The sequence below is a fragment of the Ostrinia nubilalis genome, chromosome 18 (assembly GCF_963855985.1).
Source record: "Ostrinia nubilalis chromosome 18, ilOstNubi1.1, whole genome shotgun sequence".
NCBI lineage: Eukaryota > Metazoa > Arthropoda > Insecta > Lepidoptera > Crambidae > Ostrinia > Ostrinia nubilalis.
This window is the reverse complement of record NC_087105.1, coordinates 1,949,817-1,966,580: the sequence shown is the minus strand read 5'-3', so window position 1 is coordinate 1,966,580 and position 16,764 is coordinate 1,949,817. Positions and strand designations below refer to the sequence as shown.

The following is a 16,764-nucleotide window of genomic DNA, read 5'->3' as shown; positions in this document are numbered from 1 at the left end:
TAAAGATTAAACTTTTATCTTTAAATTGATACCAAATTCATTTAAATCACACCAGTATTTAAAAAGATATCCCGGCTGATGTGAAGAAGTAACGAAAAAGACATGTATGAACTGTTTGATACGTCGCGAGTTGCGGCCTATTTACCCCCTATAAAAGCACGCGTTTTTAGATTTTTGCTTTCAAACGTTGATTCATACACATCTCCGCTTCTTTTGACACTTTACCTGGGATTCTACACCTTCAGAAGCAGCACAAATCGTTGCACTATTGCAAGAAAGGCTCAGCCAGCGGGCTGCTCACGTCAGCGCCACATAAGCCAGTCCTGGGTTTCGAAAGTTTCAAGACGCTTTCGGGAGACTAGTGGCTTTATCCCGAGACCAAGTTCTGAACAGCGCCGGTGCACATCGCAGAGGGAAGACCGTTTTTTCATGTCAACCTCTCTATGAAATCGTCATTTGACTGGAATCGACGTCCAGCAAGAGCTCAGAAATGTTCATAGGATAGCTGTTAGCGAGTAGACAGTTTGTCTAAGACATAAGCAATAGAATTTAACTCCAAAAAGGCCTGCCACAGGCTCGAAACTGACGGCAGGTCACCGATAAGCATCCTTTCAATTTGCTCGTACACATCTCGATGGTAAGGCGAGTAATGGAGGCGAGTTCTGTTCTCCGATGAATGCAAACTGTGTTTGCAGGGTAGCAGTCGAAGAGGTCGGGTTTATAGGCGGCCTGAGGAGCGATTTGTGCAGTGCTGGTTCGCTGAAACAGTGGCGTATGGGGTGGCTTGCTCGACTTAACATCGAGATGTGTACGAGCAAATTGAAAGCGTGCTTATCGGTGACCTGCCGTCAGTTTCGAGCCTGTGGCATGCCTTTTTGGAGTTAAATTCTATTGCTTATGTCTTAGACAAACTGTCTACTCGCTAACAGCTATCCTATGAACATTTCTGAGCTCTTGCTGGACGTCGATTCCAGTCAAATGACGATTTCATAGAGAGGTTGACATGAAAAAACGGTCTTCCCTCTGCGATGTACGCCGGCGCTGTTCAGAACTTGGTCTCGGGATAAAGCCACCAGTCTCCCGAAAGCGTCTTAAAACTTTCAAAACCCAGGACTGGCTTATGTGGCGCTGACGTGCGACAGCCCGCTGGCTGAGCCCTTCTTGCAATAGTGCAACGATTTGTGCTGCTTCTGAAGGTGTAGAATCCCAGGTAAAGTGTCAAAAGAAGCGGAGATGTGTATTAATCAACGTGTGAAAGCAAAAATCCGAAAACGCGTGCTTTTATAGGGGGTAAATAGGCCGCAACTCGCGACGTATCAAACAGTTCATACATGTCTTTTTCGTTACTTCTTCACATAAGCCGGGATATCTTTTTAAATACTGGTGTGATTTAAATGAATTTGGTATCAATTTAAAGATAAAAGTTTAATCTTTAAAATGGTGCCACTTTTTTTGTTCCTAACAAATTCGTTAGTACACAAGATCGCGTGGAAACAACTTGATGTAAGTGATTCCATACTTTTGCTCGCGAGTGTATATTTCACCAGTAGATGGTCTTCAATGGCGGCCATCACCGGCCATAAGAGCCGTAGTGTTGAAGCTAGTATCATAATAACACTGTAGAAACTCACCGAAACAGTTGAAGAAGTTAGGCACAAAAACTCTGGCAGCAGCGGTGATGGTCTGTGCGGAGGACAGGATAGACTTGACCACCAGGTCTTCAATGGCGGCCATTAGCGCAGTTGTATTCCGGCCTTGCTTCCGCAGGTGTCGAAGCAGCGCTGATAATGTCCATTTGTGACCTATGTTGCCCGCGTTTGGGTCGTCACACCTGGAAATAGCCATCATCATGTTATGGAGGATTTTGCGTACAGTGGACTTCCCAACCTAGACATTATCATGTCTATGGTGTACGTTTCCATAGAAACATATTGTTGTTTACTAATAAAAATGACGGATTAGCAGTATCCTGTATTACGTACCGGAAAACGGGACGTCCACCCACAAGGAGGACCGACGACATCATAAAGGTAGCAGGAAGGCGCTGGACGCAGGCCGCTACCAACCGGGTAACATGGAAAGCATTGGGGGAGGCCTATGTTCAGCAGTGGACGTCCTATGGCTGAGATGATGATGTATTATTTATTAGACATGATTAATGATAAAATTATAGCCTTAAAAACCATTTCTCAATTAACAAGGATGCTTGCTTCTGAAAATGTTTTAATTCTTAGAACGGCGCACTCGGTCCGATCCGAATCCGTCAAATACGTAGCCTAGAACTATTTTTATGGACTAAAACGCTTCACACTAAATCTGATATCCAACATCTGATTTAGGTACTTTTCTAGATCAGTATTTTGACGTATTGTGATCGGACGTGGTACAAATCCGCTCTTACGATATAAGATTCCCAGAGCTTGTTGAAAATGTCTTAAGACATTGTAAATTCACTACTTTGTGACGATAATATGTGACCGACTACCAGGTCTGCAGAATTTTAAAGCGTTGTCTTTTATTCAATTGCAATCAAACAAAAGTGCACTTTATAATCCAGAATTCACGGTCGAATTAGATCAAGTGCGGTTTGCACACACGAAATGATGAGTGTCAGAGCCGATACAAGGTTGACCTGTCAAGCGATAGTGAGCATTATTTTCCAAATATTACGGTCGTTATTATTATATTCACGCGATGAGATGAGCTCTTGGTGTTTTTGTATGCCTGGTACATTTTGCCGGAAAATGGGAAGGGCCGCATTTACTTGCTTGCTAAAATTGGCTAAATTAAAGTGTTTTAAATTATTATGCATTTTCGATTCATTTGACTATTTAAACTAGGCCTATTAGGGAATAAAAAAACCAACTCTATTTTCTAGGATTGAAGTGTTTATCAAAGAAGATGCGTTTTGAAATTATTGTTAAAATGGTGTCAGTCAACCAGCCCAAATGCACTGCGCATATTCGTGATCGTGAACGAATGTGCTGTTGCACAAAATTCTAGGTCTCCTTAACTACAAATGTGACCGAACTACCAGGACAGCATGATCTCAAAGTGCTTAGTAAAAATGTAATAACAAACGAAAGTACGTTTCATTGCCAAGAATTCAAGGTCTAAATCCATTTAATAATGTTTACATGCAATAAAACATTCGGCGTCACACCAGACGAAGGACGGACCTATCAACTGATAGTGAGCATTACCCAAGATTTACAGTCGCAAATATTTGCGATCGCTTAGGAGATGAGCTCTCAATATTTTTGTAATCCTGGTACATTTTATTTGTAACAGGGACAGGCCGCTTGATAAGGAAAACGAGATGATTGACTTGCTGCGATTGAAAAAAATAATAAACAAGACAAGTAATTTATTGAACTTTTGATTAATGCATTTAGGACGGTTCTACTTTACTTCCGGACACACAGTGAAACATAGAAATGAGGGCTTTATAAGTTTCTAAGAAAATGCGTTATTTCAAATACATTTCAATGTGCAGTGAAGAAAGTCTATCTACAAATATCTACTAAACTTGCCAAAAATTGGTCCAACTATACGTTTTTTCTTTCTTTCTTTACAGAGCATAGAAAACTTCTTACAGATTTTGGATTTGTTCGCACATCGAATATTCGTGAACGAATTTGCTGGTTCGCTTAAGGCATACTCACAAGCAAGCCAAAACATGTGACTGAAGTACCAGGCCTGCAGAATATCAAAGTGTTGTCTGTTGTTATAAGCGATCAACAAATGAAACAACGCTTTATTTTCGAGTAGTCAAGATGCAAATCAGTTCAACAAGGTTGCGCATGCACAAATAATGTGTCGGGAACTCGGGAGTCCCGCTGCAAGACGCAACGCACAAGGGATATTGAACATTATTGCACATGTATTAGGTGATATTCATTAGTTTTGTCGTCATTGTCAACAAGATGAGCTCTCAGCGTTTCTGTTTTCCTGGTACATGCTACCGGCATTAAGGTTGGGCAGCGTGATAATGAGGCAATTATGATACGATATCTTTTACCTGCTAATTGGAAAAAATAACAAATAAAGGTCGTTCAATGCCCTTTATGCATTGCGTGATTTGTTTTTTACAGAATTTACATAATAAGTAATTCGATAGTTTGAAATACACCATGAATCACCATCACACACCATGCACATGATACTATGTGGTAGTAATGGTGTGCGCCAACAGAAATGGTAAGGTTAGGTTAGGTTGTTTTTTGACCGTGGTATATTTAGATATTTTTTATTCAACAGTCACGATGATGTAGTTCATGTGCAGCTCTCATACTACAAACCACGGTGTTCACAATATAACCTATCATTTATGTATATCAGCCCGGGCCACAGTGATCTATAATCATCAGGCCACTTGGTCTCCACTGCAGAAGCCCTTTCTAATTTACGATTTAGCTAGACGAATGGATAATTTTTGACTACATTCCTTACCACACCAGATACCTGATCATCATAACATTTCCACATACTTGACAAGGTGGACCGACAACCTCATTAGCGCTGGATGCAGGCCGAAAACCAACCGGTCATTATGGAATCATTAAGGGATGTCTGGAGGAATTTCAACAGTGGACGTCCTATGGCTGAAATGATGATGATGATGAATCACTGGATATAATCCGTGTGATACTAGACAGTGGCGAATCTGACCAGGCCCTCCTACAGTTACATGAGAAGGTCTATGGAAGTGACGCACACTTACTTGATGTTATCCGTGTGGTACTTATTGATGCTATAGTTGCACAGATGCATGCAGGGGTTCCACAGGTTCTTGTTGGTCTTGTTCTTAACCGTGGTGAACCTAACCAGGCCCTCCTACAAGTATATGAGAGGGTCTATGGAGGTGACGCAAACTTACTTGATGTAATCCGTGTGGTACTTGTTGATGCTATAGTTGCACAGATGCATGCAGGGGTTCCACAGGTTCTTGTTGGTCTTGTTCTTAACCGTGGTGAACCTAACCAGGCCCTCCTACAAGTATATGAGAGGGTCTATGGAGGTGACGCAAACTTACTTGATGTAATCCGTGTGGTACTTGTTGATGCTGTAGTTACACAGATGCATGCAGGGGTTCCACAGGTTCTTGTTAGTCTTGCACTTGACCGTAGCGAACCTGACCAGGCCCTCCTACAGGTATATGAGAGTCTATGGAGGTGACGCACACTCACTTGATGTAATCCGTGTGGTACAGATGGCACAGATGCATGCAGGGGTTCCGCAAGTTCTTGTTTTTGACCGTGGCGAACCTGACCAGGCCCTCCTACAGGTATATGAGAGTCTATGGAGGTGACGCATACTCACTTGATGTAATCCGTGTGGTACTTGTTGATGCTATAATTGCACAGATGCATGCAGGGGTTCCACAGGTTCTTGTTGGTCTTGTCGTATTTGACCGTGGCGAACCTGACCAGGGCACCTACAGGTATATGAGAGTCTATGGAGGTGACGCACACTCACTTGATGTAATCCGTGTGGTACAGATGACACAGATGCATGCAGGGGTTCCGCAAGTTCTTGTTTTTGACCGTGGCGAACCTGACCAGGCCCTCCTACAGGTATATGAGAGTCTATGGAGGTGACGCACACTCACTTGATGTAATCCGTGTGGTACTTGTTGATGCTATAGTTGCACAGATGCATGCAGGGGTTCCACAGGTTCTTGTTGGTCTTGTCGTACTTGACCGTAGCGAACCTGACCAGGCCCTCCTCGTACAGGTATATGAGGAGAGGGTCTATGGAGGTGACGCACACGTAGAGACGAAGGTCACACTTGTGGCCTCCGATGAGGAGTGGTTTGTCTATGTACTTGGCTACTACGACGTTCTCGCCTTTGGGTATTTGTTCCGGCTGGAAAGAAAGGAGTTTTGGTTAGTGAAAAAAACATTTACAATATTTTTTATAGTGATCAACAATTCAACATGTACCACAAAAAGGATTTATAAAACAATATAATGTATCCCAAGACCCAAAGCGAAGTCTATATTGACCATTTTGAATTAATATTTTTTTGATTGATTGGGGTTCCCAATTTTTTATTTTCCACAAGGCCTACGATGATTGTAGTCAGTTGACAAACTTAACTCCATATTGTGTCACAAATAGTCACAATAATTACTCGTTCATTTCTTTTACGTGATTTTAGGTAGCGCCTGCGCCGTGCGCCATTTTTATTCTAAACTAAACTCGTAGCATACTATAGATAGGTACTTAGAAGTCTTTGATATGGACGTATGCTTACCGTGTTAACGATGTAGATCCCTCTGCCCCTACTCGAAGCAGCAGGCTTCACGATCCAGGGTCCTTTAGTACGGTAGTGGGTGGAGCACAACTCCTTGTACTCAGCAGGCATCAGGAACGTAGTGGGGATGAAGTCGAAGTGCTTCAGTCCGCGAAAGTACTGCATCTTTTCGATGTTCTTGAATAACTTGTCTTTGCGGGTCAGCTCGTATGATCTGAGGAGGAAGATGTTTGGGTAAGATGTGGGAGAAGATTATACTTTTGTAAAGGCACGCCACTAAAGTCGCTGACATAGCCCGACGGATCAGCAAGCTGAAGTGGCAGTGGGCAGGTCACATAGTACGCAGAACTGACGGCCGATGGGGCAGCAAGGTTCTGGAATGGAGGCCACGTACCGGAAAACGCAGCGTGGGACGTCCACCCACAAGGTGGACCGACGACCTGATAAAGGTAGCAGGAAGGCGCTGGATGCACGCCGCTACCAACCGTGCGATGTGGAAGTCATTGGGGGAGGCCTATGTTCAGCAGTGGACGTCCTGTGGCTGAAATGAATGAATGAAAAGGCACGCCACAATGATATCAGGACGTTCAGTTTTATTCTGTCTTATTATTTTATAATTATAATTGAATTCTTTGTGCAGGATAAGGGAGGTCCCCTAGCTGGAGACTTCCAAAACGTAAGGATTTTCTTTTTTGACGTGGACTAATCAATAGTGTGCAGGAAATGTACTTCCCTCCAACTATAATTTAATTATCACCATATCTACAGCACTTGTGGAGGTGTTTACCCCGGGAAGTGGTTGACCCTATGGTTGGTACTCACACAAAAGCACATCGAACTGGATCAAAGGGCCGGACCACATTATGGTCCAGGAGTGCAGAAGAACCCGGCCGGTTGACGGGCTGGTAGACAGCCCGTGATTCTTCAGCTGTGACGTAACTACGACCACACTAACAGCACTAAGGTATTTACCTCGGGAAGTGGTTGACCCTTTGGTTAGTACTCAGGGCCTTGAGCACATTGAACTGGATCAAGGGGCCGGACCACAACAGCGTCCAGGTTTCACAGAAGGGTCCAGCTTCCAGCAACCCTTCATCCTTCAGGTATGACGTAACTACTATCATACTAACAGCACTGAGGTATTTACCTCGGGAAGTGGTTGACCCTTTGGTTAGTACTCAGGGCCTTGAGCACATTGAACTGGATCAAAGGGCCGGACCACAACAGCGTCCAGGTCTCGCAGAAGGGCCCAGCTTCCAACAGTCCATGAGCCTCCAGCATGGTGCGTAGAAGATGCTTTCGGGTTTCGGGTCGCCTAGCGGGATTACTGCCATTATTATTGGACTACTTACAGTGATAGATCTAGGGCAGAGCGAAAGGAGCGGTCGCTGTGCCTTGCGACGAGTACCTAAACGTCTAAGTTTAATCTTTGACTTCGATCATTAAGGGAGGCCCTCCGCTAAAACTTGCGCGGGCACCGTATCGAAAATAGTCCGCAAGTTTTAGCGTGGGTCTACGCTAAAACTAACTTAGGGTCAACTACAGGGGTCTCTTCCAAAAACGAAGTAAACAAATAGTACCTCACCAATAATAATGACAGCAATGCACGAAGACGCTATCAAAGATGAATAAAGTATGCACACACACAACCAACCTCGCGTTTTGATGCCGGACCACTCAAGAATACCCAATCCTAGAAAAAATATTGTAAATTGTAAAATTGAAGAAAAATCTCACCTTGGGAAATGGTTGACCCTCTGGTATGGAGACAAAGACCTCAGCACATCAGGTTTCGGATGGAGTCCCGACCACAACAGGTTGAAGTTCTTCTCTTCTGCACAAGCTTCTTGTAGGCCATGAGCTTGCAACAACCGGTGTAGGAGCTTGGTTTCTGTATTCACTAACTTGTACGTGATCTTCAGCATGCGGGCTGGCATTTGGTTGCTGTCTAGGACCTGAAGTAATGATGACATCATCTAAATAAAGCTTCTCAACAACCAAGCGAAAATACCTACGCTACAAATTAAACTTTTTTGTACTAAAAGATATAGGTTTTCTTACCTTCACATTGTCGACTTCTTTCACAAGTAGATGCTCAGAGTCATCGCTGTCGAAGGACGGAGATAGTGTTCTTTGAACTTGAGTATTTTTTCTTTTGTTTTTTCCTTTGGTCTTTTTCCCTTTTTTCTCATCTTTGGTTTCAACTGCAAAAGGAAGTTAACGTTGTAAAATGAAAATTTGAAGAAAATAAAATTAGCTCAAATGGGATGTGGAAAAGCAGAATGAATATACTTATATACCTTTGGGTGGGGGTGGCGGTTCTTCTGGAGGTTTTATATTAGCTGTCGTATTTTCTATATTCAGGTGTTTCTTCAGCGTAATCTTGCTCAGATCGTTCAACACGTCTTCGATGTCTCTCTTGTGTTCCGCCGGCTCGTGTCCCTGCTCTTCCACCGACTCGGTCTGCGGGACCTCGGCCTCGCTGACGTGCCTCACCACATACGCTTGCCCGGAGTACTTATTGCTGTTCCCAAACGTCTCCATCACATCGTGCATTATTGTCTTTGGCCGAACACTGAACGAATGCGGTTCAGCTACCAACCTCCTTGCCATATTCTTGGCTTTATTCAACAGGATGGTAGTGCCAGTGTTGTTCCCGATCGTTTTCGTAGTCGACTCCATCGAAGGCGTCCTCGATGCTAGGACACATGATCGGAAGACCAGAACCGCTGCCTTCGAGCCGATCGGGCCTCCCGACACCCAGTCCGTGACGGAACCCTCGCCGTCTTTGTCTTTGGTGGCATCCTCGTCATTCTTTCTCATGCTGTCTTCCTCTCGTTCGTTTGTCTGAAGGCCTGATGTAGACGGATTCGAGATTTCTGATGATACATGTGGACTGGAAAATGAAACGTTCGGTGAGTTGTCGGTAAAGACTTACTGGGAATCGTTTGAAGCGGAGTCGGCTAGGCGTTTGGCGTGGACATGAATTATGAATTGCGATCGATATGTTCGCTTTAAACTATTTCAATGACAAGCTTGTATAGCTTCGTGTACTTAGAATCTAGGTCCTATCGTCAACTTTGAAACGCTTTTTGATCTGATAACTCGAGTAGGTAGGTACTTACTACTCACAGAGAAAATATGGATTGTGGGTAATGTTATAATTGTGTGTAAAAAGTAAGCTTAGAAATATAAAGAATGTTAAGACTCTAATCATCATGCGGCGCCATGTGGTGGGCTAGTGATGTAACCAGTACATAGTCGCATGCAAACATGCGGCGAGCATATGGCCGGTGGTGATGGTCAATGGGCGATTGTGCCGTATAAGGCCGTGCCGATGCGAGCCGTTGCAACAGCTGACAATGTTTCTCACACCATGCCCTGATTTGGTAGAATGGGTGGAACAGAAAAACGTCTAGCTTTTAAGGTGCTGCTAAATTAGCCTGCTTAAGTATTAAACTGAGCAGGTATGGTTAAAAATCAATCGAGTAAAGTAAATCCAATTCCTTTTTGAGTTTATAAATGTTTTTGAGTTTATTATACATGTGTGCTAGTTTGCTGCTGTGACCACGGTTGTGACATTCAATGTCAGACATTGTGTTATGTAGGAACAATTAAAATCATAGACTTTTTCAAGATGTCATCTAATTGCCATAGAAAACGCTCAGTTTAGTTGTTGAGTAGGTATGTAAATTGGTATGAATTTTAATTTTAAGGCACGGAATTACCAAGACGATTATTTTAGAGCAATTTAGATAAACACAAAAATTCAGGTAATTGACTCATTGTTAATGGTTGCATTTTAGAGCAAATTATAGTAGTCTAGTTGTGACGTAGTTACCATTTTGCCAGTTCACCTGTTCTGTACTAGGACGGCCTCCATTATTCATTTTATTGACTGGTCACACAATACTGGCATCAAACCGTAGTTGTCCTAAAGAAGGTTACTCACTATCGACATCAACAAAGAAAATACGAAGATAAAATAAATAAATAATGCAACAACACAGCCACGTATCTACTATAGTTCGAATAATAGGTACCCAAGTTAGAATATTTTTTTTTTTTGCCGCAAGTAAATTCAAAAATAATCTTCTTTAGAATCTAACATCTCCCACATTAAACCATTTCGGCAACAACTTAACTTCAGTTAAGTTGGGTTTCAACCCATCACCCTTCTTTTCTGACGTCGCACTATGAACCAAAAGCCCAATCTAGTCTAGCTGGACAAAAAGGGTCATCGAATATCTTACATTCATTTAGCAAAAACGATAGCTTAATAACCGTAGGTAACGATTCAGTCATTATTTTTAGCAACTATCCTCTGATAATTTAGTTATTTTAAGACGAACTTGAACAAGTGAGTATTTTACGATCAAATTATTCACTTTCTTGAGGTTGATATTATATCAGTGTCTCCTGATTAATTCTAATACAATTGTGAAAATTTTTGTTATGGATCGTTAAGTAGAAGGTACATTTATTACATATTAAACCAAAAAAATATTCCTAAAGCCTATTAATTAATTAAGATACATGTAGAAAAAAAATGAAAATTCGTATTTTTTCACGTTTTTCTGTATTTGCGAGACCAGGAACTACATGTCCCCTCGTGTCCCCGGGCTGGATTTTTTATATGAAGTAGCCACATATGTGAGCTTCAAAAAATAGTAGGTTGTAGACAGCACACTGAAGCACAAATTTGATTTTTTTGCAGAAAACGTAGTGGCGGTGACTCGAAGCGAGTTTTATTACGAATGGTTAAAACACACAAAAACAATACAATTTCAGGACTATTCGATTATTTCTTAGCTAGATAAGATTAAAAAGAGGTTATGGAGTGTTGTTTAAAAATCATTATAAAGAATTTAGTCAGATTAGCTCAAAATTAGGCGAAAAATTACCTAAAATTAAACCTGACCCGGTTTGGTAAAATTCGGGACGATTTTGTGACAAGGCCGATTGGTGTTGAATGGCTGAATGGTGAATACTTCAAATTGATACACGTATTTTGTATCCATCTACATCATCTTCAGAAAGTCAATCTAGTACTTCAAGTCCTGGTCGCCCAAAGATTGACTTCGTCCAAGCCGCGTTCAAAACAAAAGGAAGACGTAACGAGTTGACGATTTATTTAAGTCCTGCAGTACCTACTGACGATGTGGTAATGGCCGGCCAGGTACTGTTATAGTTTTATTTAATTTCCATTATTTATTAACCAGCTGTGCTTGCGTCTTTGTATGCGTAAAAATAGTTTGATTAATACTTCCCGTTTTTGCAAAAAATTTCTTTACTGCTCCACCCCTATTGGCTGTAGGGTGTTATATCGACTAATGCCTTTCTTGATAAATGGGCTATCCAATACAAAAATAAATTTTCAAATCGGGCTGTAGCTTAGTTCCTGAAATTAGCGCGTTTAACCAAACAAACAAGGTCTTCAGCTTTGTAATTTTCAGTATAGAAAGCCATCTTTAAAAGTACTTAGGCTTAGGTTTAGCATTATACCTTAGTACTTTTACAGAACTAATGCAAAGATGTTAAAATATAGTTTTATCATTATTAAAAGCTTTCTGTTCATTTTTTTTTACATATTATATCAAAGTAAGAGTTTTTAAGGCATTTAGTACCTATTCCAAGCCTTAAAAATAATTTTGTCCAGCTAGATTGGCCTTTTGGTTCACAGTGCGTCGGGATTTTAATATCATCACCCGTGTGTAATTGCCCTTAGGACTTCTAATGCATGTTTAATGCGCTCTTGTTTACAAATGCATTGTTTGCCCACGTTTAGCAATGACCTAATGTGGACACTGCATGGTACGGTTACCAACGACACCTCTACATTAATTGCTGGTCGTTATATGGTTACGGTTAAGATTGAAAATCGCTCAAGAGCTCCTCTGTCCATTGCTGTAAACTGTTATTCCATAATATTAATAGTTATGGTAGTCATAGTATAGTAAATAGATATAGCAGTCATAGCGTAGTGAATAGATCTTTATTTTTCCAAAGAATACACAGTCCCATAGATGCGCAATGGCCTCGTGACCCTGACCTGCACTCATGCGCAAATCAAAAAAAGTCCCATTTCGAATAATTTAATATTCTGTACTCTCTAGGACTATATGAAAACAGAATGACATGTGTACAGAAGAGTAGAGAAAAATAATCCGCACGTATTCATGCATAAGCTTTTATCCGACTACACCACGGAAAAAAGCGTAGGTGTTTCTACTTATGGTGTAACACCATGCCGTAAAATGGAAAACAAACCAGCACTTCACAAATGATATTATTATTGATTGGTATTATTAGACAACGCGTGTCAAGGGCGGGTTGTGGGAACAATAACACAACACAAGGCAATCGTCGATTTGTTACGACGCCCCATGGACGAAGTGGTATTGCCATAGCTACAATTCGTTACAAAAGGTACATTTTGGATTAATTTGTACTTCGAAAAAAAATTCAATGATGATTGTCGCTAGAAGAATCGGGAAAATTAATCGCTATTTAAAGAAAACCCACAAGGATAGTTAGGTTTTATTCCACTAGCCTCCTTATTAATATATAACAGCTAAGCCGTGTAGGCCAGACATGGATTAACTTAACAAACCTGAATAATGTTAAGCGTATACAGTAGTTCCCTCAACATCTACCGAGAGTCGAAACTCACCGAGGATAGGCTTCAGGAGACTTTCATTGAAAATCATGATATAATCATTGGAAAAGTCGCTATATGGGGACACTGTGAATGGCGTTACCATTGATAGCTTCCACGGACCAGACGACGCAAAGCTGATAGAGAGAAAACCCTACCTGGTAGGTAGAGCTATGACGTAGTTTTGGGCTTGGTAGGACAGCTAGAGGCTGTTGATGATGATACATCACAAAACGATAATCAGACCACAAAAACCGCGAAAAGTGGAAGGAAAAGGTGGAAGGAAACATGGAGGCACAAAGGCACAACTAGAGACGAGAGATGACCAGACCACTAGTGATCTATCAACGCACAGCCCAAACCACTGGACGGATCGGGCTGAAATTTGTCATGCAGGTAGATGTTATGACGTAGGCATCCGCTAAGACAGGATTTTACGAAACTCCACCCCGAAGGGAGTAAAACGGGATCTATGCGTACGAAGTCGCGGGCGGTCGCTAGTCTTAAATATTCTTCAGAAGAACTGAACCTACTGTGTCCAAGTGTGAACCTACTTGGCTGCGTCTATATCTAGAAATAACGTTCATGGTTCACGTAAAAGTAGCGTTTCTTATCACGGATTGCAAGCTATAAATCCGTCAGTTTTATAACTAGGCCATAGGAAATGCTCCATGAAAACTCAGCTCTTTTCTCATACAGTTACATGCCATTTAAAAATATACTACGATCGCATGCAACGATTAGAATATGTCAAGTAAGTAGTGTAGTGGAATCCATAAATCAATGTGCCTTTTCTACTCAATATGGTTCAAATTGTGTCAAACATATAAGTCCGAGAATGGAATACATCAAACAAGCGCAAGCAGAGCAGTCACTAGAAAGAAATCATAAAAGGCATAGATTAGTTAGAGCAATAGTAGTGACACATCTCGCATTTTAATCGTCAGTGAATACCTGAGTAAAGGGTAGGTACGTGTTTGGACATCTCCATCAAAAACGCAGCTTCTAGCTGCGAGAAAACTTTCAATAGCAGTTGGATTTACATGGTTCTAAACTCACGAACCACAACAAAATGACAGAGATTCCTATGGAATCTTTGGAAAAGTTATAAATTCGCCACAATCTTTGGCACCATCAATTGTTTTTGACAATGAGGGCAAGTCCAATAAATTCTGAATCACTTATCAAGTTTTTACTAGCTGTCGGCAAAGAGTTCGACAGGAATGCTAACACTTTTAATTAGTCTCATGAATTAATTATAAAGCATAGCTCCTTATTTGATTGTCAAAAGGCAGTGGGAGGATGTCACAAGAAATAAGTAATGTCGAGTCCGTTGAACTTAACACTCCGTAGGCGTGTGGTGATGGTGAAATTAAGTTTCGGCTCGTACACGGAAATGGGCTCTTCGGTCATTTTTGGTAACATTATGTCATAATTGCTGTCGTCGAAGAGCTTTGGAATGGTCAAGTCTTTTTACACTAGCGGGCATAGAAAGATGCATTGATTAATTTTTGGACTTCAAGTAAAAGCAATAAGGTTCAAAGTATCGTGGGAACTATGTGGACACTGCCTCATGTTTATTTCGACAATATACAGAGTCCAGTTAAATAAGAAGAGTAATCAAGTCTGCAATTGCTTTTGAATTATGTCGACAGTAGGACGTAGGACGACCTATACACTTTTATAATGAACCTTTAAAATGTTTTTGCTTAACTTATACTATTAGTTTTTCAAGACTCTACTTCCACAGTCAACCATTACGTATTGTTGACAAGAAACCTTTCTACCGCCATCCAGTAAAAAACCGCAGACAACCGTGACAGTTGTTATTACGTTGCCGTATAGACGAACCAATTACTGGCCTTGTTGAATTAATAATGGTAATTGAGCATTTAACACATAATACGCTTATCACGTTTTTATAACGGCTAGAATACCGCGTAGTTGAAGAAAACTCTACAAAAGACTAATTATTAAAGACTTGCTAAAAGAAAAGCATTTTATAGACCCGTTAAAACTTAAAAGTTTGGGAAAACAATAAAAACAAAACACTACATAAACCTAGCGACACAACACCAAACAGCCGAGCGTTTAGTTCGAGTGCAAATAAAATTCAAATAAAAGTGCAAGAGTGAGTAATGTTGGCACCTACCACGACACGCGCCTCGTCCACTATGACGAGGGCTAGCTCTCCGCTGGGAGCAAACACGTAAGTATCCTGGCAACTGGTATCGATCACTGTTTACATTTACGACCACGTGGTAGGGAGACCACGACGGGACCCTAGCGGGCCCGTTGCGGGAGGGAGCGAAATGAATTCGGGACGTGACAGCGGAATTGGGGGCCGAACGTTGGCTGAATGGAAATTCGACTCGGCTGGCAAAATCCAATCAACGAAATGTGAAATTTTTGGAGGCGTTCCAGTTGAGTTTTCAGAGAGACACGAAAGCACTGTATTAGAAAAAGTTTTGCTTCACAACTTGATGGAACTACGTTTTCTAAGATTTCCTGGCTCTCGATTTGCCTCTACATAGACACAATGGACCATATCTGTCTATTTCGTACACGAGGCGCATACACTTGGAACAAAGTTGTCGTCAAGCTCCATTGGGCTCGTGTTTCATTGACATTTGGCGGGAAGTGACGTTAGGACCTTTATAGAACCATGAATCATGGCGAACAAAGTCTATGAAGTAGGAAACCAAATGAACTAACGCTGTAAGAAGGTGGGAAATACAGAGCTGTTCAGTATAGTCCCGTCGTTTCCATCGGTTATGGGTGGTGTAAAATTTTTACTGATGTCACGAAACATGAAATTGTGCGTTAGGAAAATTAAACACTGACTTAGGCAAAAATAAAAGACATATTTTATTTGAAACAACAGAGGAAGTCACAGATCGGAAATTCGGTATTGCCCTAGGCAATTCAGAATCAATCTATCTATAAAAATTGGAAGAAAAACATAAGCTTAGCTAACACCCTTTTTTACGCGGAGAAAAGAACATTACACGCATGTAGATACTGGCCGTGAGGATGAAACTGAATCCCAACTAATAATAAAGACTCATTCAAAGATAACTTATTTCGTGTTATGGCACCAGGCCATGTCGTGCAGGCCTCGGATGCAAGAAACAACTGCAACCAGAGTTGCGCGAGCGTGCAACCCCTGTTTATTTTCATCGATAAAAGCACCAGCAAACCACCAGACACGCCACTTTTCAGATATCGACATCTGATTAAACTTTTTACCGACACGGAAACCATTCAAGATTCCTATCTCTGACTTTCCTATCAATTTGTGTGCATCATGGAAGTGTGCGAGAAAAACATGCATGTAAAAAGTCTAACGCGTTTATAAATAACCTGAATCGAGATTTAATGCAGCGATCATAAATAGGTAAACTTTTTATGGACCATTGTTATGGACATAGAGTGCCAATAAATAGTATTGAGTGCTCATTTTATACACGCAGATCGTAAAAACTGAGCGACGACATACTTAGTCGATAAATTCTAATTTTAATAATATGATAAAAGTATCAAAAAACTACACATTATGAATGATACGGAATTGTACAGTTTTAAGGAAATACAATAAATCGTTGATGTAAAGGAAAGTATTAAAAATGAGAAATTAGGATCATAAATCGAACTAAAATAGAAAAATTACGTAAAGAAATACTATTTTAGTGCCCTAAAAGAATTTTACTCACTCGAAAATCTTTCCCATGAGACAAAATCCGGGGCACACGAGCGTGGAAACGCGCGAATCACAGAGTCACTGAGCGCGATGTAAACAAACAAACGCGGCACGAGCCTCGCACCACGATCGCTAGTCAGCGGTCAG

At 41.2% G+C, this 16,764-nt stretch overlaps 1 protein-coding gene across 1 annotated transcript in view; it reads right to left on the bottom strand.

Annotated features, from left to right (window-relative positions):
* LOC135080841 (uncharacterized) overlaps positions 1-16,764 on the bottom strand; it is a 33,820-nt gene extending 17,056 nt beyond the window's left edge. The window contains exons 1-7 of the mRNA XM_063975565.1: positions 16,631-16,764; positions 8,560-9,155; positions 8,321-8,463; positions 7,997-8,214; positions 6,260-6,473; positions 5,612-5,868; positions 1,632-1,831 (exon numbers count right to left, since the gene is read on the bottom strand). Coding sequence (XP_063831635.1) covers positions 1,632-1,831; positions 5,612-5,868; positions 6,260-6,473; positions 7,997-8,214; positions 8,321-8,463; positions 8,560-9,155; positions 16,631-16,647 — 1,645 coding nt within the window. The 5' untranslated portion in view covers positions 16,648-16,764. The remainder of the gene's footprint in view (positions 1-1,631; positions 1,832-5,611; positions 5,869-6,259; positions 6,474-7,996; positions 8,215-8,320; positions 8,464-8,559; positions 9,156-16,630) is intronic.